The 26,907-nt window shown below is 39.7% G+C and overlaps 1 protein-coding gene across 1 annotated transcript in view; it reads left to right on the forward strand.

The window, feature by feature from the left end:
- LOC126162007 (nuclear fragile X mental retardation-interacting protein 1) overlaps positions 1-26,907 on the forward strand; it is a 161,119-nt gene that overhangs the window by 102,117 nt on the left and 32,095 nt on the right. Inside the window, exon 5 of the mRNA XM_049918229.1 lies at positions 5,315-5,503. Coding sequence (XP_049774186.1) covers positions 5,315-5,503 — 189 coding nt within the window. The remainder of the gene's footprint in view (positions 1-5,314; positions 5,504-26,907) is intronic.

Here is a 26,907-nt window from a genome sequence, read left to right on the forward strand (position 1 = left end):
CAACATTTTTCAGAACTTCCGCTTGCTTTGCACTCGATTCTAAGCCGCAGGCGGTTTTTTGGATTACAAAAACCGGAAAAAAAGTGCGGCTTAGATTCGAGTAAATACGGTAGTTGCTGTGGGTCTCTATATGGTTTCTTATAGATAGACACTTCATTTCCCTTGAGGATATGATGTTGAATTAGCGACTAGGCAGACAATAGGCCAGGAGAATTAAACAATCCTATATATTCTTCTTAAAGCCTTTCCTGTCCTCATCGTCCGGTCTCTTTAGATGTGCTACTTTTCTCCTTGGTGCAGTCAAATTGACAGACTGTCTTGGTGTTACGTGATTTTACGTGGAAACATTGTCCAATTCTTCTTTGTCTAATATTTCCAAATTAGCTATCAGAGTACCACATGATAGCTGTACTTCTTTCGTGCTGAAGTTATCAGCACTGACAGGCATTATTTTGGTTCCTTCAGGTTCCTGTATTTAGGATAAACTACACTGTGCAAAACATTTCATTTTACCCACTTCTTCATTGCCAGACAAAGGTTCAACCATATGCAATGAATTCAGCAGCAGGTCAGCTCCTACTTCAGCCTAAATTAACTTCCCAGTACCTTCAGTTGTGATATCCTGCAAGTTGACTTTAAGGAATCTAGTATGGAGTTTAGGCAGTCCACCCAACATCTTGGGTATTCCTTGTGACAGTAATAGTTTTCTGACTGTGGAGCCAAGGTGAAAAAGTGCTCCATCTAATTCCACTAAATAACATTCAAGTCAACTTTGGCATGATGGGCAACCAGTAAATCTAACACCAGAATAACTTCATAGTCACTGTCGACTATGGGCAGGATCAAAGGAGGACTGTCCAGAATATATTTTGGTGTTGCGAAACAAAAAAGTAGTAGTACAGGAAAAAATTTCTGTATTCATTTGAAAGTGACACTTACATACTACCTTTCAGCATAGTCTTTACGCAAATTTATGCACTTATCGTAGCGGCAGAAGAGATTTGAAATTCTGTTGTCAAAATTCAGCCACCTGAGACTTTAACTGGGTAGTCAACCCCCCCCCCCCCCCTTTTCACTTCTGCATCTGTTGTGAGCCAAATCTTCATCATTGAAAACAGGTGGTAGTCACTGAGTGCAAGATCCGGATTATACGGGGTATGAGGAAATACCTCCCACTTGAAAGCATCGAACACTTCTCTAGAGCAATTTGCTGTATGTGGTCAAGTGTTGTCATCCAAGAACAAAATTTTGGAGTTCAACTTTCCTCTGTGTTTATTCTGAATTGCTCTTCATAGTTTTCCAAAGTTTCACAATAACTTCCAGAATTGATTGTTGTGCACACTCAAGAAAATCAACAAGAAATGCATCTTTCCTGTCCCAAAAAAAAACAATCACCATAACCATACTTGTAGATAATTTTTGCAGCATTTTCTTTGTTTTTGGAGGGAATTTGTGTGCTCCAATCCATAAACTTCAATTTGATCTTGCAGTCCACATGTTTGGCCCAAATCTCCTCTCCAGGTATGATTTGATCAAATAATAAATCACCATATTTTTCGTAAGGTATGATATCAGATTCCAGATAATTAAAATGGCTGACATGTTGTACTGCTATATTGCTCAGCACTATTTACATTCTTATGGGGTCCTATTTTATAAAAGCCATTTTAGTTCTCCCCCCCTCTCCCCACCTCTGTATTAGAGATTTCCATTTGTAACTTCCTGGCAGATTAAAACTGTGTGCGTGACCAAGACTCGAACTCGGGACCTTTGCCTTCCGTGGGCAAGTGCTCTACCAACTGAGCTACCCAAGCATGACTCACGACCTGCCCTCACAGCTTCAATTTTGTCAGTACCTTGTCTCCATCCTACTTGAGTTAGAGTCTCGGTCCGGCACACATTTTTAATCTGCACGGAAGTTTCATATCAGTGCACACTCCACTGCAGAGCGAAAATCTCATTTGGCTTTCCATTTGTATGTAACATGATTATTGTATTAGCCTTCTTAAAGTGTTTATTAAATGGAACCTTTTTTCTTCATGGTGCTTCTCAGTTCATCTGAGTTAACTTCATGAAGGATCTATTCTAAATCATCAGATGCTAAATGGGTGTCTCGATTAAATTCTGTGTGTTTCTCAGTGATCTACTTTATTATAAATACTGTATCTGTTGCCGATATTTCTATACAGATACTCTTGTACTTCACTTAATAAGCACTTTGATATTACTTTTAATCCACTATTCAGGACCCTAATGTAAACCTTGTGTGCTGCTTCTAGTAAGCTAATCCCTCTATGATTTTGGCAGTTATTTCTCTCTCCTTTTTATACATGACACAACTTTTGCTTGTTGCCTTGTTCTTGGTGTGACACTTCTTTTCCAAAATAGGTTGAATGGATTTAGCAGTCTCATGTGGAGAAAGATTCCACCATATTTTACGAATTCATTGTTCATGCTGTCTGTGCCTGTAGTTTTCCTGTTTTTCAAGGCCACCATAGCCTCCATCATCCTCTTCTGTGCATAAATCAGCCACACTTTACAAGCCTGTTTATTCCGTTTCCCCATTTCCTATCTGCCTGGCTGCATACCAAAGGTATTTGTAGTGTTTAATCCAGTGCCGTTTTTCTGTGTTACTTATTTCTATTTCTTTATCTGTCTATTTGTAAAGCATTTTCATTTTCTTGTAGGCTAGTGCTCATCTTTTGTGGATGTCATCTTTGATTGTACTTACAAACTGTCCCCATCTTTTGCTACCTTTTTAGTGGTGTTCCTCTTCTGTTTGTAAATCCAATGATTTTCTTCTCCAAAGTTGTTAAAATAATGGAGATAACTTTGTGTGAGATTTATTGGTAATTCAAGGGCTAGTGTCAAGATTTTGAGGTCCCATTTCCATCGTATAATTTTCTACTTACCCAGTGCTTCATCAGCAGCCTTCATTATTGCTTTTCTTGTATTGTTTGATTCCTGCCCAATATGTTCTACTACATTTGTCTGCTACAGATACCTGTTTGATTTTCTTTGTACAGGTCCCTGACACTGTCTTTGTTAAGCAAGTCTACTGTATGTAAACTTCGTTTGTTTTTTCTTCAGTTTTATGAACTTGTCTATTTGGGATATTACTATAAAATGATATGACCCCACATCATATCCTGTAAAAACTCTTGTGTGTCGTACTATTCCCTCAAGTTTATCATGTGTTATCACATATTCTATGATAACCTGTATCTTCTTCCTGGCCTTGTAAAATTTGTGAATGTCTTTATTCTGAAAGAATATGTTTGCTATTTTTAATCTCTGTGCTACCTCTTGTTTTTGTTTACAGTTTTCTCCTCCATTCTTCTCATTACTTGTGAGATGAAGATATCCCACAGAAGTATTGTATGGTGTTTATTGTTATATCTATGTAGCATTTCTTGGAGGATGTTATGAAAATATGTGGACTCAGCAATTTTTGACTCGTTAGGGGCATAGACTCCAGTCACTGACAGATTTCTTTTTTCCTCCAGGATGTTCAACACTATGATTGTATTACTAATGTAGTTGTCTTATTTTCTCTCCCCAGTTGTTGTGAACATAAATTGCTACACCTGTAGTGGATCTCTTATGGAGCTGTTCCACTGTAGAGCATCAGATAGTTGCCTATATATTTATTTCCTCATAATTTAAATGATTAATGGAAAATCTCATATAAAGATGTGAAACAAATACTAACAAAGAGATAGAGGGGCTGGCCAGTATTTACCTCAGCTCAGTACAGCCGATAGATAACACGAAACAGAACAGAAAATTTACATTCCTGCTTTCGGAATTTTGTTTCTTCATCAGGGAGGAGAGAGGGGAAAAAAGGGAAGAAGGGAAAGTGGATTTAGTTACTCACAACCCAGGTTATGAAGCAACAGGGAAAGGTAAACAGGGAGGGTAGCAAGGATGGAGGCATGGTTGTCAGAGGGAAGCCAAAGAATGGAATGTAAATTTTCTGTTCTGTTTTGTGTTATCTATTGGCTGTACTGAGCTGAGGTAAGTATTGGCCAGCCCCTCTCTCTCTTTGTTAGTATTTGTTTCCTCATAATTTCTTCTATGTTTCATTTATTGCTGTGATGTCTGTTCAAATATTTTTCAAGAAGTCTGTTAAGTTTTCTTCTTCTTTTGCTAATCCCCTGATATTCTAGGTCACCACTTTGTGTCACAAGAACATATAAGAAACAAAAATGTTCAGTATTATCTCTGTGTATGACACTACAGTTGAGAAACTTGTATGTTTATTTTACTGTTAGAATCTTCCTTCATTCTTAAAATGAAGTTTTGTACTGTGTTCTATCACAGAGATAAGAAATTAAGAAACTTTCGTGCCACTCCTTTTATACTGCAACTTTCTAATTTGCTTATAAGTACTGAATTTTTCAGATTCAGCTGTCTTCAATAAATCCAGAAGAGTCCCAGTGACATATTAACTATTTCAGTACCCTTTTCGGAGGGTACGATAAATCAACTTTGGTTTTTCTTCTTTGTGTTAATAGTTTTATTAATTCATTTCTGGATTCTTTAAGGAATTGGGATTATATGTCAATCCACACACTAGATGATTGTAACTTGAGCTTTGAGGCTGTTTTCAGTATATGAAATTGCTATATTCCTCAAGGAAAATTAATTACACATTTTAGCTAAATTCATTGCTTCTATTGACTCATCAGTTTCTTTACTACATGTCTTACTAAAAATGTTCTATGAAGGCCTCTGTGGTGCAGTCACCAACATTTTCTCATAGTCCTGTCTTGTTGTATCCTGAATACTCTTCAGTTTTCACATTCATTATTTTCTATATACTAGGAGATTTAAACAAGGAGATATTAGAAACTTTACTGGATTCATTTATCTGATAATTTAATAACTGGTTTCCATTTATTATGACCATCTTCATATCGCTACAAAATGTACAACATAATGTACTGAAGTGGGTCATCCGTCTATGTATGTAATCAAGACTGGAGTAATAGCTGCTTTGTTGTTTCATTTTTGTCATCTTAAACAGGCAATCCTTGTTGTATTGAATAAATAAAGTTTCCATATTTTGATATGATCTTTTGATGTCTTTAAGCAATATATGACATTTCCAAGTAGTTTCCTGGTATTACACAAAGTATTGACCACTTTGTGGTTTAATACATTCACAGAGCACTATTCTTAGAACTAATTATGTTCATTTTTATAGTCTTTGTTTTAAGTGCTTTAGATACTCTTGTTACTCATCAAAAAATTTTAGTTCAGTTTTTGACTCTCAGTTGAAATAAAACTTGAACAAATGGTGATTTTTTAGTTGCTTTCAGTCATGAAAATGAAGAGCCTGAAAATGAGAAAGAAGAAAAGAAGTTTAGTGATGATGAGTGGGATGCAAACCAGGAGAACAAAGCTGAAACAAAGGATTTTACAGGTCCTATTGTGACTGTGAGTACAGCTCTCAGCAATATAATGGGAATGTATGCATCTGGAGCATCTGATTCTGAAGGTATGCAGACTCCCATTTTGCCTCTCATTTACACCAGAAAAATGCTAGAATATTTTGTACATTATGTTTTGTGAACTCTCTTAAATAAGTTTATTGAAATTGAGATATTGAACCATCATAATAAGCACTTGGGGGGGGGGGGGGGGGGGGGAGGGGAGGGGGGGGGGGCAAGCTAAGGTGCACATGATGCTTGAGTAAATGTTATTAACTATGATCATTATTACCAACAAACTTTCAGGGGATCGCAGAAATTAACAGATCTCATTTATGCTGTTAAAATTTATTCCTGAAAATGTATCAAAAGATTATGAAAAAGACAAAGTGAGAAAATCAGATGTCACTGAACACTGTCTACTGCTTGGGCACACCATGAGTTACAGTAAAACAAAAATATTGGCATATATGCAGTAATTTGGAAAATGTTATCAATTTCAACTCTGTCAGCAGAGATGCTTGCTTAAGTTCAGGAAGTTGTGAAATCCTGCCTCAAAATCATTGAAAGGTTGCAAACAAACACTCTCAAGTCCAGAAACAAATAAATCTGTCCTGAACAATATGTCTTACCATCAGCTACTGTTCTTGGGATTGGAGATCATACAGAAAACTGTGGACAGTTCAGGAGAAGCATGGGGATGGATGACAAAGGAATAGGGGTAATTCACACATCACATTGCATAAATCCAATCATGTTGTGGAGATCATACAAAAGGAAACTGATCTCAATACATTAAGTATCATCTTATGAGGCCATTTCATTTTGGCCCGAGAAACAGGCAGAATTCTTAAAAAGACATCCTACATCAACAGCACAAAACAATCTTGGTTGAACTGAGACATACAGCAAAGACCAAGCCACTGCTAATATTGCCTGTTATATATTTATGAACACAAAACATAACCCAATCCATAAATAATAGTTATATGTAAAGTTCTACAGCATCTATGGAATTTCAGCTCTAATTAGTTGACTCTATGTTCAAATGAATCTTTCAGTCAATCCATCTCAGTTTGGGTCGGGTGGTCTAGCAGTAGAGTGTGAGCATGAAAACTGCTGAAAACTGAAAGGTTGCAGAATTGAATCTGGGTCCATGAATTTTTTCTTTGTGCCTTTAACTTCTCAGTGATGTGAAGATTTGGCAGGAATGACACATGGTTCAGATTCCTTATTGAACCTTTCCTTAGTGGCGTTAGTGGGATAGGTTAGGGACATTAAAGTCATTGATGTGGCATTGAAAGACTTGCACCAGGCCATTGATCCCTTGAAATTATTATTATGATCCAACTCTAATGTTAAGTGAAATTCTAATTAAAGTACCGGCATTTGTGTTTGGGTGCAGACCCAACCATCAGTTTTATTTGTTCAGAAATAATTAGAATAATCTGTACCATGCCAGAAGAAAAGTAATTGCTTACAGGAAGATAATTTTATGTATATCCAGCTGTTAATGTGTGGCATTTCCTTCTTTTATAGATAGAATTAAAAAAATAAAAATAAAAAAACCTCCTACCTCTACAAATTTTTATTTATTGTCTTTTCTTTTTTTCCTCCGAAGTTTTACCTCAAAATTATGAATTTTTTTGTAGATATGCCATTTAAAGGACCTGGTAGAGGCAAGCATAGCTGTTGAACAATAGGGACCAACAGAATGAGGCAGTGTAATTGTTAAGTCAGTGACCTGGTATGTGGGAGAGTGGAAATTTTCTCTATCCTGCGATCCTAGTTTTATTTTCTGTACTTTTCCTAAAAAAATTCAGGTAAATTCCAGGATGATGCCTCGACCAATGTCATGGCCAGCCACCTGTCCTTTCCTCTTAAAATGTTCTTATGTATTCTATGTCTGTTTTCCATCACCAGGGGATCCCTCCTTGATATGCTGGAAAGTAGGAAGATCTAATACCTCCTGCAGACCAACAGGCACAGCAGCAGCAGCAGAATCTGGTCCAAAGTGTGCAGCTGCTTACAGCATCTGCCTCCATGATAAGAACACCTGACATTGTGTGGGAATGCAATAGGATACTACCCCAACAGAATTCCTAGAGAACCACATGGATGCATTCATCTCTAGACATTTGGGAATTTTAAATAGTTCCCCAATTGGAACTCCAGGGGAACAGTTTTGAGTGGATCCACATTAAAGTGAAATACAAGGAAGAAAATCAGTGTTGGAACACAGACTACTTGAAGTGTATATGAAGCAGAAAAATAGATGTCATCCAGGAAATAACAAGGTTAAATACTGATATCCCATGTATAATAGAAATGTAGTGGTGTGACAGTGGAGTGTTTTCTACTGTTGGAGGTAATCTCTTTTATTCTGGGAATCAGGACCAAAATCAGGAATGGCTGTTATACCAAGTGTACCGGTACGAAATGAAATGAGCCTTTTTTTTTTAATGAAAATGAAACACTAATTTTTAATTGAAAAGTAAAAACATTTTATTCAAAGTACTGACCATTGCTTTCTATACATTTTCACCACCTTTCTGGCAATTTGTGGACATCACGCCAATAGAAATGTTCGTCTTTTGAAGCAAACCAATTTTCGACTTCTTCATAGGAATCGAAGTGTTCCTCAGCCAATGCATGTCCCATTGAAGAAAAGAAAGGGGCCAAGTCTGGTGAATACGGCGGGTGGGGTAGCAGCTCCCAGCCAAGTGTTTTGATTGTATCTTGAACCAGTTTTGCTTTGTGTGCAGGTGCATTGTCGTGTAAAAAACTTACTTTGCCATGTCTTCTGGCTCATTCTGGTCTTTTTTCGATCAATGCAAAGTTCAAATTGATCATTTGTTGTCTGTAGCGATTAGTATTCACAGTTTCACTGGGTTTTAGAAGCTCATGATACACCACACCTTTCTGATCCCACCAAACACAGAGCATTGTCTTCTTGCCGAATCAATCTGGTTTTGCAGTCGATGTTGATGGTTGTCCTGGATTAACCCACGATTTTTCCCATTTAGGATTCTTAAAATAAATCCATTTTTCATCACCAGTAACAAGTCAATGCAAAATTGATTTTCTTTCATGTCTTTGAAGCAAAATTTGACAAATGGTTTTTCTGTTTTCCATCCGTCTTTCATTCAATTCATGTGGCACCCATTTTCCACACTTTTGGATCTTTGCCATAGCTTTCAAATGGCCAGAAATTGTTTGTTGTGCAACATTTAGCATTGCTGCTGTTTGCTTCAGACTCAAAGTATCATCTTCATCCAATATTGCTTGCAATTTGGCGTCTTTGAACTTTTTTTGTGATCCACGTTCTTCATTTCTTACATCAAAATCATTATTTCTGAACTGTTGAAACCATCTTTTGCATGTTGCTTCTGATAGAGCATGATCACCATATGCCTCGACAAGCATTCAATGCGACTCTGCAGCACTTTTTTTCAAATGAAAACAAAAAATTAATGCTTTCCACAAATCATCACTTTCTGGTACAAAATTCGACATTGTTAACACGATGAAAACATATGATGTTTGTTCCATGACTTGATGTATACTAAATATCTTTGACAGGTGTCATACCAACCAAACAAACAAAAAATTAAGGTCATTCACAACAAATGTTCTCTATTGACACATTTGTATCTTAACGCTCATCTCATACTGGCACACCTGGTAGTCTGAGAGTGCATTTCTGAGAGTGTTACACATTTTGCCCTGCTGTCCTAGATTTGTATTGTTAAAAACTTAGTGCCAAGCCAGTGAAACTGAACATTATTAAAGTGTATGCCCCAACAGCAGACACAAATGAGCAAGAAGTGGACACTTTCTATGACCACATGAAGGAAGTACTTATTCTGATGAAACATGACAAATTTAATATAATAATAGGAGACAGGGAAATGGCAGATATGGAGATCTGGCATGGCCTTTTGGCTTAGGTGCATTAAATTCTGCCAAGAAGAAAAAATGAAATGCATTAGTATTAAGTTCAAATTACCACCTCACTGACTGTATACATGGAATTCCCAACATACGACCAAGAAAACATAGTTCATAACCAGATAGGCTACACTGCCTGGGGATGCTGCCTTAGCATAGGCACCTTTAGTGCTGGATGAGAGGGTTTGTGTGCCACAGTGACACTGAGAGCTACGCATGCAGTAGCTTAGCTACTGGCAGGGCCACCCAAGCCGGATGGGCTTCAATGAAGAAGCCTGAAGCAGAGTGTCCTAAACTTAGGGAAGGAGGGCTGTTGTTTTCCCAAGGAACTCTGCCAGCAGCACTTGGCTATGGGCCCAGTGACTCCAGACTTCTGAGCTTTGAACTGGTCAGCACTGCCAGACTTCTTCTACCATAAACTTTGTGTGTACTTCAGGCAATGGAATGTTGCTTGTTTCATAGAACAGAGACCTTGGCTTTGCTGCCTAGACCACAAGGAAGGTACACACCTCTTTAAAAAACCACTCAACCTCGAGGTGTGCTGTGTGCTGAGGGAGGTGAATGGCTGTTGAGTAAGGCAGTCTCTAGTTGGCAACCTCTAGTCGGCAACCTGCTGCCTCCGTATTGTATAAGGCATGCTCAGCAATGTGAGGCTCTGCCTAAGTCAAAATTTGTTTTCCTAGTGACTCCTGGGATTCGTATAGAGCAACTTAAACTCAAATCTACTCCTGTTGGGATGGATGTGCAGTCATGCACCTATTCCGAACCAACAAAGAGAGCTTGGATGGGCAGTCCACCTAAGTAGTAGTCTCGGAATTACTGATCTGCCATAATACTTTCATTATAATCAACAGATTAGAGGAAACATTTGAAATGATCTCCCCTTTCTGTATTCACATGGGATTGAAGGGTTAATTGGGTCTTTAAAAAGTGTTAAATTACTTTGTAATGTGAGACCTGAGTTTCTCCTGGCATATACAACTTTCAAATAACCTCTGGGAATTCAGCAACTGCCGATATTTCGGTGTGAGAATTTGCATGTACATCAGCTGTTTGTTGCAGTTTGCCCTGAAATTGGCGGGGTGTTCTCCTGCTGAAATATTGGCTGTCACTGAAAGTGTTACATGGCTGAATTCATGGAAGTTATTTGAAAATAATTTGTAATGGTACACCTCTAGTTGAAACTGTCACAGCACACCAGATACCTGAACTTCTGAGGTGTAAGATTTTTAACTAATGATCCTGTAGTGACTGAATTGCATAACACCTGTAACTTCTGTAAAGGCTTTGTTAACTGCTCCAATATAATGGGGATACACCCTGAGGAATAACATATGATAGCTTATGATCCCTCGCTCCCTGTGGTTGTCTCATCAGACACATCTGATTACGGATTAACAGCTGTATTTGCGCACATTTTCGACAGACTGGAACAACCACTCACTTTTGCCTAAAAAATAATGACACTGACACAGTTCAGTTATGAACAAATAGAAAAGGAGTGTGTGGCCACATCTTTGCTTTAAAAAAAATTCCATGACTAAGTGTATGGTCGCCATTTTACCCTGTTGACAGACCACAAATCTTTTTGCTACCCTGGGAACATTCCCACAAAATTGGCTCACTGTTTCTCAACAGTTATTCCTATGATATCTAGTACCATTCTGTTCTGTGACTGACCATGACAAATCTGACTTACTCTCATGAATGCCAATAGATCATGACTCCTCCTTTTAGACTGATCTGGAAATGTGCTATTACTTGGTTGTCAGTTATGAAGTAGTCGCTGCCTCGCTCCCTATAGATGCCAAACTAGTGGTCCAGCATTTGGCAGAAGACCTGATTCTTTGCGAGCTGCTGCTCTTGGTCCTGTAGAGATAGCCATTGGATCACCAGATGGTGCTCAACCCAGAAGTTCAAAGTTATTGGCATTGTATGCACCAATTATCTGCCAGCAATGGTGTTCTGCTGCTCCAGACCATAAAAGGCCGAACTAGGGTGGTCATTCCTCCTCCATTGCCCATGACTATGGTGAAGCAGGTGAATGCTTCACCGTGGTCGTTGGAGCGTCACGCTAACGAAATGCTTTGCATGTCAGCATTTGTGTTGGAAAGGGATGGATGTTGACATTGCTGCCATGGTGGCAGCCTGCAAATCCTACAAAAGCAATCAAGTGGTTCTAGTGGCGTATGGCAGGAGGCATTGACACTGGTTGCAGCTTCATCTGAATTTTATGGGCCCTTTCTTGGGCCATTCACCGTTTGTCATGGTCAATGCTGGGTGTGGTGTTTCTTATGTCTCCTGGATGTTCTCTCTGTCCTCTACATGTGTGATCCAAGCCTTGACATGAATCTTTGTTATTGAAAGTTGTGGCGTTTGCTGGGTTATTCAGTGGTTTGGTATTTAACTAATTTGTAAATGGAAATGATAATCTTATTTTATTACATTGAGTAATTACTAAATAATTTTTCTCCCGGCTAAATATTTGATCAAGTTGCTAAAGAACTCCAAGTTAACGTCGTGTTAAAGTGTTGTCTGTAAGTTGTGTAAGTGTCACTAAATCACAGTTCATACAACAGATTCTATACAATTATGGATTATGATGGAAACAGTTATCTTCAGCAAAATGATCATTGAAATCACCGAATATCAGCCGCGCACAACACTGACGTATGCTACCTGAAACAATACTTTTCGCAACTCGTGTGTAATTAATTTTGGCTCCATACATCAGCTAGAAAAGTTTGTTATAACGTTCGTGCTATGAGCGCTGTTTTTTAAGAACCAATCTGATTCGAATTATTTTCATTAAAATGAGTTCGGGACCACCGGTGCACATTTATTTTTACGCATTTGTATCACCTTCGGCATTTATTCTGCAGAGTTGCGTAATTTAAATTTGAATTTGCCGCTGAGATAATTGTTAAGATGGCGGCAGACAATTGATAGAGACTTTCTGTTGTCAGAGCAAATAAGCAAATATTTAAAATGGTTATTAGAAGCTATAAAATCTACTTTCGTATTGTGCACTATTGAGACTTCATCAAGCAAACATTTGATTTGTTTCTAAGGAAAACACAGACAAACACGTGATACAAATCGCTATCATCAATGGCTGCGCTCGTTGCAGCGGAAAGAAATAATTAACACAGATAATGCTTACTGAGAGAGGAATTAGAGCTACAAATAATTAATCACTCATATTTATAATAATAATGAACTCTATTTTCAAGTAATAATTAACAAATAATTACAATTTCTTAACAGACCTCAGTTTGATATGTGTCCGCAACTTACAAAAGCCAACCAACAAAAGGTAAAAACAAAGGAAGACAAACGCAGATCATAAAAGGAAATTACAATTATCATTGTCTTTGTATGATACACATCGATATGTCCAATTACATCGTAAAATATTATATACATAATTAATATTTATAAGTTTTCACTGTTTTTTCATACGTCAAATAGATAATGTTTATAACTGTTAGAGCCATAATTTCCTCTCGTCGCACTGTAGCCAAAAATTTATCACGTGGATGTTACAAGGTCTTCCCAAAATAATTGTCATGGATAACGGGCCTCGATTTTATCCACCAAGTTACATCTTTCTGTGCTTACAATGAAATTGCTCACATCACTCAACACCTATCCACCTTGCATCCAATAGTCTGACAGAGCATTTCATCCAAATGTTTAAGGATCAATAGTTGAAGCTCCACAGTCACTCTCCATCGTTTTGGCCTCTTATTGGACAACCCTGCATGAGGGGACATGTCCAGCTGAATGATTCAATGGGTGGCCACAGCTATCACAATTCTCCCATCTACATGCATAACAGCCAACGGTGCCACCATCATGGGGTTGTTTGCACTGTTTTTCCTTCTGCGATGACATCTGGGTCCTGATGTTCTCGCAACGCAGTCACTATTGGACTCTGGCAGTAACAATGTGATTCTTCGGACAGGCAATGGTAGAGGTCCATCTCTCGAATGGTTCCTGCAACTGAAAATGTCTGAACCAAGTCCGTCACTGGAATGGACAATTGTATCCCAATGCAGGCTCGGCACCTGTCTTTTGTACCAGATTGGTCTAGTCAATAGCCAGAAGCTTCACCCAAGTGCCTCCTATGGCAGCCCCTCTGCCGTTAACAGCACACAGGGGCCATCCAGCACACACCCCCTAGTCAACCCTGATGGATGTAGGTCAGAGTGCCCTGGACCATCACATGCCAGGGGAACCTGCCAACACTAGGGAGGACAACCCAGAGTTCGAGACTGATTTCTCTCTCTCTCTCTCTCTCTCTCTCTCTCTCTCTCTCTCTCTCTCTCTCTCTCTCTCTCTCTCTTCCTCTTCCTCTCCCCCTCCCCCTCCCCCTCCCCCTCCCCGTCCCTCCCTCTATCTTCCTGCAGAGATGTCATATATCAGCAGTACGTCTGAAGGATGGGCAACCTTTTGAGTGGAGAAGCATCCCATATTTACATATGTAACTCCAGGGTGTCACCTCCCAGGACTTTGGTCACCAGCGACAGTCATATTGAAACTAGTAGACAGCAGGCCTAGTGTCACTGGAGGTCCTTCTCACCGGGGATACTTCCCTCCACTGAGTCACGCATGCGGAAAGAGATTTGTAGGTGTACCTCTGTACATTGGCTATTTATAGTGGTACAATTTCAATCATCTGCAGTTCTCTGCTGATGCTCTGGACCACTCATGTGCCAGCTAATCCTAGCCCCTCAATTGGAGGCCAGTAGGAGCCACCGCAGTGGGACTTCGGAACTCTTCCCTGAAAGTATCTGGCCAGCTTCTGCCTAGTACACTCTACTTCATTCTGATGGGAAACTTCATTGGATTAGTCTTTAAGTCCCTGCATCTTAATTCACTTTGCTGTTTTCCTGATGCACACCTAATAGAAGACCGAGAGGGCTTTGCATTAATTTATGTGGAAAGAAGTTTTTGTTTCGTCAGTACCCTGTTGTTTTGTGAATAAACCTTTCTGTTGTTGGTCTGGAGTGTGTTGTCTCTCAGGCATCTTATGATGTAAGATATAGTACATACCCAATGGCAGAGCTACTAAAGCTTTCAAAGCTACACAACCTCCATTGTTAACTGCTCCTTGTGCATCTGCCCTTAAGAAGCCAGTTGTGAAGTGTGATACCTCAACACGAACACAGACCACAGATTAAAGTAAGAGTATATGCATTTGTCCATACCAGCTAACTCTACCATTTTTGGTGGGAGACTCCCAATTTTCCACTTTTTCTTCCGCCTCTCTATTGTTCCATTATCTTCCGAATTTTTAGTTATTGTCGTCTAAATGAAGACACTTGTTTTGAAAACCCACCATTTCGGTTTGCTCAGTAATAGGTTCTAATCAACATAAGTATCAATGTTTATAAAAATCAGGAAGTCATGTGTGCTGTATCGATTGTTATTTTTCCTCTTTCCTGCACATTTTCTAGAATACATAGGCCCTACTTGTATTGCTCAGTATTGTTGTCTGTCTGGATTTGTTTTTGTGTATTATTCAACATTTTTGTAATCAGCATAAATTTTTAGAGTGGGTGGTTATGAGTGTTATTTTGTTAGCTGAGTCCCTGAAAGACTTTATTTTTGTGTGTGTTGTTATTTCACATGCAGCTAATTTTCATATTCATAATATTTTGATTTAGGTTTTAGTTTTTCATTATGGCAAAAAACTGGAATGGGGACTGGCAGTTGACAAGAAGGCAGCTAGGAGGAGGAGGTATTCAGACAGTTATACTTTACATATATGCAATAGATTTGACCAACTGTCAGAATTGAGTGGAGAGGACCCTATTGTAGCTGTAGATGTTGGGAACATGCAGCAGTCCTCAGCAGTTAGGAGGCCTAGGTTTGCAATGTCTAACCGAAAGGAGGAGGTTCTGCTGCTAGGTAGTTCGCATGGTAGAGGTGTGGGCCAGCAGTTGCAGGAAGTGCTAGAGAGTGAGTAGCAGTTCACCAGCATTATGAAGCCTAGTGCTGGGTTGGCTCAGGTGAGTGACAGCATAGGGGAGTTATGGAGGAATTTTACGGAGGAGTATCAGGTAGTGATAGTGGGTGGAGCAGGGAGCAGTCTTGATAGGGATGGGGAGTATGGTGTAGGTGGTGATCTGGTAAAGATAGCTACTCAAACTGGTGGCACTAATGTGCATTTCGTGCAGCTGTTTCAACATCATGATTGGCCTCATCTTAACACGGCTGTTAGGCGAATTAATATGAGGCTGGAGGGGGCACTGATGGCAGAGGGCATGGGTCACATTTCAGTGGTGCCAGTTGAGTCTATCAGTAGATAGAGTTTCTCTAGGCATGACCTGCACCTCTATAGATACGGGAAGGGGAGGCTGGCAAAGCTTATAGGTGACAGTGTAGTGGGTGGTGGTGGGAAAACTCATGGAAAAACTCCTGTAGTAGTTGGTGTTAGAGCTGCACCTGTTTTAGATTGAAGTCAGCTGATAGGTATGACTGCTTAAAGGAAGTCCCTCTAACTAAGGGCTTACCTTCAGAGGACATCATGTTTCCAAGTAGAGAAGGAATTAGCATATTTCATCAAAATGTAAGAGGCATTAGGGATAAAGTTAGTGAACTGCTTACAGATGTTGACTCTGAAATTATTGGTATATCGGACCACCACTTAAATAATTTGACAATTCACAGGCTCTCTTTATCAGGATACAGATTAGCTGGCTGTTTTTCAAGGAGTTCCTTGTGGAATGGGGAAGTGGCTATGAATGTAAAAAGAACAGTATTCCATTTGAGTCCATAGACATATCACGGCACTGCACTGAGCAGATATTTGAATCTTGTGCAGGGGCAGTTGAATTTAGTGAAACTAAACTTCTAATTGTTGTTGTTTATAGGTCTCCAAACTCTGACTTCAGAGCATTTCTGCTCAAGCTAGGGAGGATTCTTGATTCCTTTATAGGAGGTACCAGAAATTAGTTATATGTGGTGACTTCAATATAAATTTTGTATATGATGGTGCAAGAAAAAGAATGTTGGTAGATCTCCTAAATTCATATGATCTGATGCAAACTGTTTTTTTCCAACTAGGGTGCAGGGGAACAGTAGCACAGCCATAGACAATAATTTTTTTCGTTCTTCATTACTAGATGGGCTTCTGTTAGTAAAAGGGTGAATGGCCTTTCAGATCATGATGAACAAATTTTAACACTGAAAGGCTCTTGTACTCAAACAAATGTCACATATTATTACAAACTATGTAGGAAAGTTAATCCAACAGCAATAGAGCGTTTTTTTTTAAACCTTGTCAAGGAACAAGAGTGGCAGGATGTTTATAGTGCCGATAACATAGATGATAAGTATAATGCTTTCCTTAACACATTTCTCATGTTATTTGAGAATTGCTTTCTATTAGGACGCTCTAAACGGGGTACTATTGGTAATACGCAGCCCGGGTGGCTGACTAGTGGGATAAGGATATCATGTAGAACAAAGTGGGAATTATATAAAAATGTTAGAAGTAGTCACAATCAAGCTACAGTAGCTCATTACAAACAGTATTGTAAGGTACTTAAAAAATTATCAAATAAGCAGCAACCAGTCGCAAGATCATGTTTTCTTTATTTACTTTTGCAAATCGATTTCAACTGATTAACAGCCATCATCGGTGCTTTCAACGTGTATGTTCCCTGAGGAATAACACTGTCTTAAACTGTTTAAGACAGTGTTATTACTCAGGGAACATACACGTTGAAAGCACTGATGATGGCTGTTAATCTATATTGTAGGGAAATCTTCTGGTGTGGAACCTGTTGACTTGGTTGTTACAGTCAGCAGGCCATCTTCAAACAGGAATATGGACTGGAGATGGGGACCATATCATCTGTGTGATCCACCAAACTGCCACGGATCCCATTCCTCACATTTGGTAATGGCCAATGAAATGAAGAATGCCACTCAGCAATCACACTCATGTGTGCAGCTTTGTGCAAGTTCAAACACCATCCAACTACAGATAATGCCATTTCCTTCATGTCAGTGAGAGCACAAATGAGGTGACTGATAAGGGAATGGAAGAGGAACTCCTGGAAGGTGTGAGAATTCTCTCCTCCTTGATGCGATCTCACTCGTTTCAGAGGTGCCCGCCTTCCACCAGACTTTTCCTGTGAAATGACTACTATTATTTAGTAACAAGCACTGGTTGGTACACAAGCAAGGTTTATTAGCCCAATTACAGATTGGTTTAACTTCCAATCAACAATAATTTCTTACAAGCAATAATAAGAATAGACTCTCAGTACAGTTCTGAGTCAAGTTCAGTTCTGTGTTATACATAGATTCCCATAGTTTCTAAGTTCCATGATACAGAACTTTTTTACATCTACATCCACATCTACATCCATACTCCGCAAGCCGCCTGACGGTGTGTGGCGGAGGGTACCTTCAGTACCTCTATCGGTTCTCCCTTCTATTCCAGTCTCGTATTGTTCGTGGAAAGGAGGATTGTCGGTATGCCTCTGTGTGGGCTCTAATCTCTCCGATTTTATCCTCATGGTCTCTTCGCGAGATATACGTAGGAGGGAGCAATATACTGCTTGACTCTTCGGTGAAGGTATGTTCTCAAAACTTCAACAAAAGCCCGTACCGAACTACTGAGCGTCTCTCCTGCAGAGTCTTCCACTGGAGTTTATCTATCATCTCTGTAACACTTTCGCGATTACTAAATGATCCTGTAACGAAGCGCGCTGCTCTCCATTGGATCTTCTCTATCTCTTCTATCAACTCTATCTGGTAAGGATCCCACACTGCTGAGCAGTATTCAAGCAGTGGGCGAACAAGCGTACTGTAACCTACTTCCTTTGTTTTCGGATTGCATTTCCTTAGGATTCTTCCAATGAATCTGTCTGGCATCTGCTTTACCGACGATCAACTTTATATGATCATTCCATTTTAAATCACTCCTAATGCGTACTCCCAGATAATTTATGGCATTAACAGTTGCTGACCTGCTATATTGTAGCTAAATGATAAGGGATCTTTCTTTCTATGTATTCGCAGCACATTACACTTGTCTACATTGAGATTCAATTGCCATTCCCTGCACCATGCGTCAATTCGCTGCAGATCCTCCTGCATTTCAGTACAATTATCCATTGTTACAACCTCTTGATATACCACAGCATCATCCGCAAAAAGCCTCAGTGAACTTCCGATGTCATCCACAAGGTCATTTATGTATATTGTGAATAGCAACGGCCCTACGACACTCCCCTGCGGTACACCTGAAATCACTCTTACTTTGGAAGATTTCTCTCCATTGAGAATGACATACTGCATTCTGTTATCTAGGAATGCTTCAATCCAATCACACAATTGGCCCTATAGTCCATATGCTCTTACTTTGTTCATTAAACAACTGTGGGGAACTGTATCGAATGCCTTGCGGAAGTCAAGAAACACGGCGTCTACCTGTGAACCCGTGTATATGGCCCTCTGAGTCTCGTGGACGAATAGCGCGAGCTGGGTTTCACACGACCGTATTTTTCGAAACCCATGCTGATTTCTACAGAGTAGATTTCTAGTCTCCAGAAAAGTCATTATACCCTAACACAATACGTGTTCCAAAATTCTACAACTGATCGATGTTAGAGATATAGGTCTATAGTTCTGCACATCTGTTCGACGTCCCTTCTTGAAAACGGGGATGACCTGTGCCCTTTTCCAATCCTTTGGAATGCTACGCTCTTCTAGAGTCCTACGGTACACCGCTGCAAGAAGGGGGGCAAGTTCCTTCGTGTACTCTGTGTAAAATTGAACTGGTATCCCATCAGGTCCAGCGGCCTTTCCTCTTTTGAGCGATTTTTAATTGTTTCTCTATCCCACTGTCGTCTATTTCGATATCTACCATTTTGTCATCTGTGCGACAATCTAGAGAAGGAACTACAGTGCAATCTTCCTCTGTGAAACAGCTTTGGAAAAAAAAACATTTAGTATTTCGGCCTTTAGTCTGTCATCCTCTGTTTCAGTACCATTTTGGTTACAGAGTGTCTGGACATTTTGTTTTGATCCACCTACCGCTTTGACATAAGACCAAAATTTCTTAGGATTTTCTGCCAAGTCAGTACATAGAACTTTACTTTCGAATTCATTGAACGCCTCTCGCATAGCCCTCCTCACACTACATTTCGCTTCGCTTAATTTTTGTTTCTCTGCAAGGGTTTGGCTATGTTTGTTTGCTGTGAAGTTCCCTTTGCTTCCACAGGAGTCTTCTAACTTGATTGTTGTACCATGGTGGTTCTTTTCCATCTCTTACGATCTTGCTTGGCACATACTCATCTAACGCATATTGTACGATGGTTTTGAACTTTGTCCACTGATCCTCAACACTATCTGTACTTGAGACAAAACTTTTGTGTTGAGCTGTCAGGTACTCTGAAATCTGCTTTTTGTCACTTTTGCTAAACAGGAAAATCTTCCTACCTTTTTTAATATTTCTATTTATGGCTGAAATCATTGATGCAGTAACCACTTTATGATTGCTGATTCCCTGTTCTGCATTAACTGTTTCAAATAGTTCAGGTCTGTTTGTCACCAGAAGGTCTAATATGTTATCGCCACGAGTCGGTTCTCTGTTTAACTGCTCAAGGTAGTTTTCAGATAAAGCACTTAAAAAAATTTCCCGGAATTCTTTGGCCCTGCCACCCGTTATGAATGTTTGAGTCTCCCAGTATGTATCCGGCAAATTAAAATCTCCACCCAGAACTATAACATGATGGGGAAATCTACTCGAAATATTTTCCAAATTATCCTTCAGGTGCTCAGGCACAACAGCTGCTGAGCCAGGGGGCCTATAGAGACATCCAATTACCATGTCTGAGCCTGCTTTAACCGTGACCTTCACCCGAATTATTTCACATTTCAGATCTCCGTCAATTTCCTTCGATACTATTGCACTTCTTATCGCTATAAACATGCCTCCCCCGTCACTGTCAAGCCTGTCTCTGCGGTATACATTCCAATTTGAGTTTAGGATTCCATTACTGTTTACGTCTGGTTTCAGCCAACTTTCTGTCCCTAGTACTATGTGGGCATTGTAACCGTTTATTAATGAGAGCAGTTCTGGGACCTTTCTATAGACACTACTGCAGTTTACTATTAGCACATTAATATTGTTATTCCCTGTTGCATTTTGCCTACTCCTACCTTGCCGTGTCTCAGGAGGCGTCTTGTCGGGCCTAGGGAGGGAATCCTCTAACCTAAAAAACCCATGGATGGAGTGCCATGGCACACCACACTGCTCTGCAAATCTGAGCCCCTGCTTTCTCTGACATCATGAGCAGCCATCTGGTGTCCCTGGAAGATCTCCAACATAAATCACCACACCAATATAAACAGAATCTAATTTCCTTTTACCTGTAAACTATTATTATTTAAACCTAGTCTTTAGCAATTCAGTTCTCAGCCTTATATGTATTTCTATATAAACACGCACACGCACACGCACACGCGCACACACACACACACACACACACACACACACACACACACACACACACACACACGCGCGCACGCGCGCGCGATCTCAAATCAGCACTAAGGGTGCATATCGCGAACTCCCACTGACCACCAGGCGCATCCATAGGGCACAGCCATCCTTCCTACCAACAACAGCTTTTCTGAATTGCGCAGGTGGGAACTTTCCCTGCAATACATCCTACGTTCCCGTAACCCTCCTGCCCTCAACCTTCGTTAGTAACTGTCCTCACCCATCCAGCCCCTCCCTGTTCCCATTCCAGCACTACACAGCCGTCATTTCACCGCCGCAGCCAGTCTTTTAATTTCTTTTATTTCTCTCCTTTCCGCTACTTACCCCCTCCCCCCTCTGCACGTTCTCTCCTGCGCTTCGTCTAAACTGCAACACTTGACTGTCCGCCACTCCCACCATACTATCCCTCCCTCTCACTGCCCCAGCCTCCTCCTTACTCCCACTCAGTCACCACGCCCATCATGCACTTGTGCCGCTGTTCGCAGTGTGGTCTCAGCTCTCTGAGACTGCAGGTGTGTGTGTGTGTGTGTGTGTGCGTGTCTACTGCTGACAAAGGCCTTTATGGCCGAAAGCTTTAATTGTGTGAACCTTTTTAGTATAAGTGTTAAAATGTAATAGAAGTATTAGAATAGCCCATTCTGGGAAGGATAGGGATGTTTAAATCAGATACAAGGAACATCAGGTAAATGAACTTATAAGTGCCAATAGAAAAATTAATTAATATTCCTGCCTGTTCTGATTTACTGCTTTTCCTGTAGTTCCCACCAACATCACTCTAGTGGCCATCAGCACCAGGAATATACACATCAGATTATAAATCATTAAAAAATTCTGGACCACAAGACAAATTACAATGCCCAAATGAATTATTATAGCTACTGGTACCTCTCCTATTGTGCCACATAACTTTGATAAGATGTAATTTTCAGGTATACATTTGTTGACATGTAGTAAATCATCCATCATATCACCTTTGTCATACCTAATCATTTCGGTTTCCTGTGAGACTGGCTCAGTTGAAACAGCTTCAGAAGATCAAGCCTCTCTTCCGAAACTTCATTTTCCCTTTGCATGTTATTATGAAATTTTCAAATGTCTTGACCTCTGCCGGGTGTATGTCACTTACCATCTCTCCATCTACATCTCAATCTATTGTTATGTTGTTTTTCATATTCATTTCTCTGTTCTCTTTGTCCCATAAACTGCCTGTTAGTTTGGACTTGTCTACTGTCCCTAACTGTGTTTGTACAATTATTGTCCTAATGTTCCAATTGGCTTTTTATTGTAGCTGGCTGTTCCAAATATTCTAAAAGGCTGCAGCTTTTCCCCAGCCCTTCCGTAATAACTCATACATACACTCCATGGCATGCAACTGATCATAACTTCTAATAAGTGCTCCACACGAATTCGATCATCTTTGGTTTTATTTAGTTGAATTCAACAGAATCTCTGTATCCTGTCCATTCATCACTGTTATATGGTTTCAGCCCCAATAATTTCAAGTGCTGTTCTTTTGTGCTCCCTCACTCCAGTGTGTAGCTTTGAATTTTGTTTCAAAATCAATAAAAGACTTGAGATTGTCTAGCCTTAACATATGCCATTGTGCAGCATTTCATGATGAATGGCTTACGGCGAATCTGATTTTGCTGTGGTTCGACCAGGTACTGGGTAACATACCTTGAAATGCCTTGAGAAATAGCACAGGATGTATATGTCCACCTAGTGTAAATTGAGGAAATTTACTGTTGATTGCTTTACTAAGTGTTGACATAAACCATTACATACACTACTGTGTTGATTGCTCTTAATTGATTTCTCATCCCTACTCTTTCTTTCTGGTTTTGGGCAGTATTGAGTGGATGTATTGTCTCTATTGGACAATAATTGCAGGAGCCCATTGTTATTGTTACTAGGCATTGACCTAATGTTTGCTGGTCTTTCTACAATATCTGAATAGGGGGCATCTTTTGTGTTGTAGGTATTATTCAACTTTGAATGTAATGTAGTTTCTTTGTGTTCATTATGGCATTCCAGCATTTGTAAACAAACTTCAGTTTCATCAGTTATGAATGATATTGTTTCTGTATCTCTGTTTGTCAATTTTTGCACACTCATTTTAGCCTCTAGTAACACATAGATGAAGTTAAGGAATTCTGCTACCTAGGCAGTAAAATAACCTATGACGGACGGAGCAAGAAGGACATCAAAAGCAGACTAGCAATGGCAAAAAGGACATTCCTGGCCAAGAGAAGTCTACTAATATCAAATATCAGCCTTAATTTGAGGAAGAAATTTCTGAGAATGTACATCTGGAGTACAGCATTGTATGGTAGTGGAACATGGACTGTGGGAAAACCGGAACAGAAGAGAATTGAAGCATTTGAGATGGGGTGCTACAGAAAAATGTTGAAAGTTAGGTGGACTGATAAGGTAAGGAATGAAGAGGTTCTGCACATAAATGGAGAGGAAAGGAACATGTGGAAAACACTGATAAGGAGAAGGGACAGGTTGATAGGGCATCTGTTAAGACATCAGGGACTGACTTCCATGGTTCTAGAGGGAGCTGTAGATGGCAAAATCTGTAGAGGAAGACAGAGATTGGAATACATCCAGCAAATAATTGAGGACGTAGGTTGCAAGTGCTAGTCTAGGATGGAGAAGTTAGCACAGGAGAGGAATTCATATCGGGCCACATCAAACCAGTCAGAAGACTCATGACGAAAGAAAGAAAAAGAAAAAGCTGTGGTTTCTACTGTTCGGAGCCATTTCATAATGTCTTGGGTTGTCTTAATGGACTGTATGTATTGTAACTGATCCTCTACCTTGTCATCTAGTAATTCCAACTGTATATCTATTTCTGCTCCATGTTTGAACCCTGTTTCAAGTCTGCTTCCCAGTCTACCCTTCTGTCAGTGGAAAGGTGCAGGGAGCTGACAGGCCCACATCCTGCAGTGTTAGAGGATGTTTGTCGAAGCATGATTAAATTGTGGCTGCATGATTCATAGATCAGTATATCCATCCTACCTCGAATTGTTTGATGCTGTCCACCATGAGGGCATTCGTATATCAAGGGAGAACCGATAGAGGTACTCAACGTACCCTCCGCCACACACCATCAGGTGGCTTGCGGAGTATGGATGTAGATGTAGAACTGGATACTATTAGACTGGCCCAGTTCAGAGTACATGTACAGGGGGTGGTGAACCATTACTCCAGACTCGACAGTGCACCCTTCTGTCCCAGCAAGCCCTGAAAATCCTAGCATTGCCTCAGTCATTGGCATTTAATGCAGTGGCCCACCCCAACTGTGAATGGTTATTCAGGAATTGGCCCTATGCGACAGAGTCATTTGGGATACGTGCTACCAACTGTCTCGTGGATCGGGATATGTCAGATCTTTGAATATGCAGCCAGGTATGGAACCCTGGTATCTTTAGAGCCACAAAGTGATTTTATGCTTGACACAGGACACGAAAACACCAGTTCATGGTTTTATACATTACTTCAATTTTATCATTATGTATGTGGATGGCTCCCAGCAAGGGAATGCACTAGGTTTTTCAGCTGTTTTCCATGATAGTATTTTCCAAGTATGGCTTCCAGAATATGATGTTAGTACTGAAGTTGTAACCTCCCCGCAAAAATATTAAATGACAATGATAATGAAAACGTGTGCCAAATGTCATCTTCCCTCAAAACTGAATAATAAAAATGAGCCAAGCGTAACCTCCTTGCAAAATTAAAGAATAATAATGGCCCAAATGTAAACTCCCCACAAAATTAACGTTAAGAAATGAAGATTGCTCATTAAACCCACAATAATGTTAATTAAATTATGAAGCATGAACTGAATGTAACATCTGAACAGCAATAATTAAACCTGATAAATCTTATAGGCACAGCAGCGTGCAATGCTGGCGTATATTTAATTCTGATTCTTGGAGGAAATGCATAGTTAATATTCTTTGAATTGAAATGAATCTTTTTCTTTAAAAGGGTTACTTTATAGAAAAATTATTATTGGGGCATTTCTTGAACAACTTAATTACAATTACCGTACATTATTAGCTGAGCGCAATGCTGCTTCATTACCTTCTAAAACAATATACCTAGTCCTGAATCGTGACCAGAGATGGAAGGAGAGCACGCCGCCGACGCATGCCGACGCCCGCTCAGTACAACCGTCCACTCGCTACAACTACTGCCGACAGAGTGCAACTCGCAACTGTTCCTGCGGACTCGCTACGTGCTACTGAACTCTCGCGCGGTCAAGCGCAGACTAGCAACGACAAATAACTCTCTGGTCAGAGATTCTGTCATGCCTCGCCATCACTGGTAATGAATACATATGAAACGTACGCATTTCATAACCCTCCACTGGGGGGGCAAAAATTTGGCAGCGATGGTGATTCATTTGGACTTGCCATGAGCAACAAATTTTTTCATAATTAATTAACTTTACAATTAAAACATGAAGTAAATATAGTGCACATGCACCAAGTACAGAACATATCAGGTAATGACAATATATATACAATGAGTACAAAACATATTAACAAATAACATAAGCGCACACGCACTGAAAAACTCTTTAGCATTTTCACAACAAATAAACATAATGAGTACAAATCATATTGACAAATGACATAAGTGCACACGCACTGAAGTAGTGAACATATCAGGAAATCACAATAAAAGTATATGCAATGAGTAGAAATCATGTTTACAAATGACAAGAGTGCACATGCACTGTAGTTCAGAACATATCAGCAAATTAACAAAAAATGTATTGGTCATGAATACAAATCATGTTAGCAAAAAATGATTTTCACTATGTTACAAGAATTAGGATAGGAAAGGGAAGGATTGCATCATGGTTGTAGCACTTTAGGTTGCACGCACCTGCACTGAAAGTCCATATCTTTCTACAGAAGCACAACACCAAGTGAGACAATCTGAAGTTCTTTTCCTTGAAGCATTAATCAGTGTATCCAAGACACTGAACTGTCGTAGTAATATTCATGTTGTCATTTTGGTAGTACATTAGGTACACCAAACAGTGGGACCATTATAACATCTCCATCGCTCAAGGTGGTGGACAGCATGTCGTGTTAACACCACATTCTTGTAAAGTACACCAACGTAGAAATAGTGCAAAAACCAAATATAGTGCTCTATGAGCAAGAGGATATACATGATATACGGATATTGCAGTAATTCCAGGTAATTAGGTCAGAAGGTGAAGGACACTAAGTCACATACTAGTCTTCATTGAGAATTACACTAGTAGTTGGTGGCACTCATTGCCTAGTTATTGAACATTTCTGTACCATGTATGTAGTATTACAGAATAATGTTCATGCGTCGTTTTACAGAGAATATTGGCACTCATGGCCTAATTGCAAACCATCACAAGTCATTTACAGAGAACATTGGCATTCATTGCCTAATTACAAACCATTTACAGAGAACATTGGCACTCATTGCCTAATTATCATCAGAAGTCATTTACAGAGAACATTGGCATTCATTGCTTAATTACAAATCATTTACAGAGAACATTGGCACTCATTGCCTAATTACCATCAGAAGTCATTTTAGTATTACAAAATTCATTTGGTCATACTAATCATTGGCACTCATCGGCCATCTTATTACAATAATCAATTACAATAATCAGTGGCATTCATTGGCCAGTTACAAAGCTTTTTTCAGAAGTCATTATTGAAGTGACATACTATTCAGAGCTGATCAGTATTATTCAGAACTCTCTTAAACTAGTAGCATTATTTGGGACTGGTAATTACTTTGTTTGCTTTTGAGTTATTGCTGCAAATGAAGATGTGTAACGTCATTCGTCATGAGTCAGCTGTAGCAAGGTTATGAAACAAATAGAGTATATGTGATCACATTCATAAATGATAGGCACAACTGGGTAAAAAAAATTGCAAGTACTAGAACACGTTTAATAAGTAACAGGTTTAGTAAGTA

Source organism: Schistocerca cancellata, chromosome 2, assembly GCF_023864275.1.
Source record: "Schistocerca cancellata isolate TAMUIC-IGC-003103 chromosome 2, iqSchCanc2.1, whole genome shotgun sequence".
Lineage (NCBI taxonomy): Eukaryota > Metazoa > Arthropoda > Insecta > Orthoptera > Acrididae > Schistocerca > Schistocerca cancellata.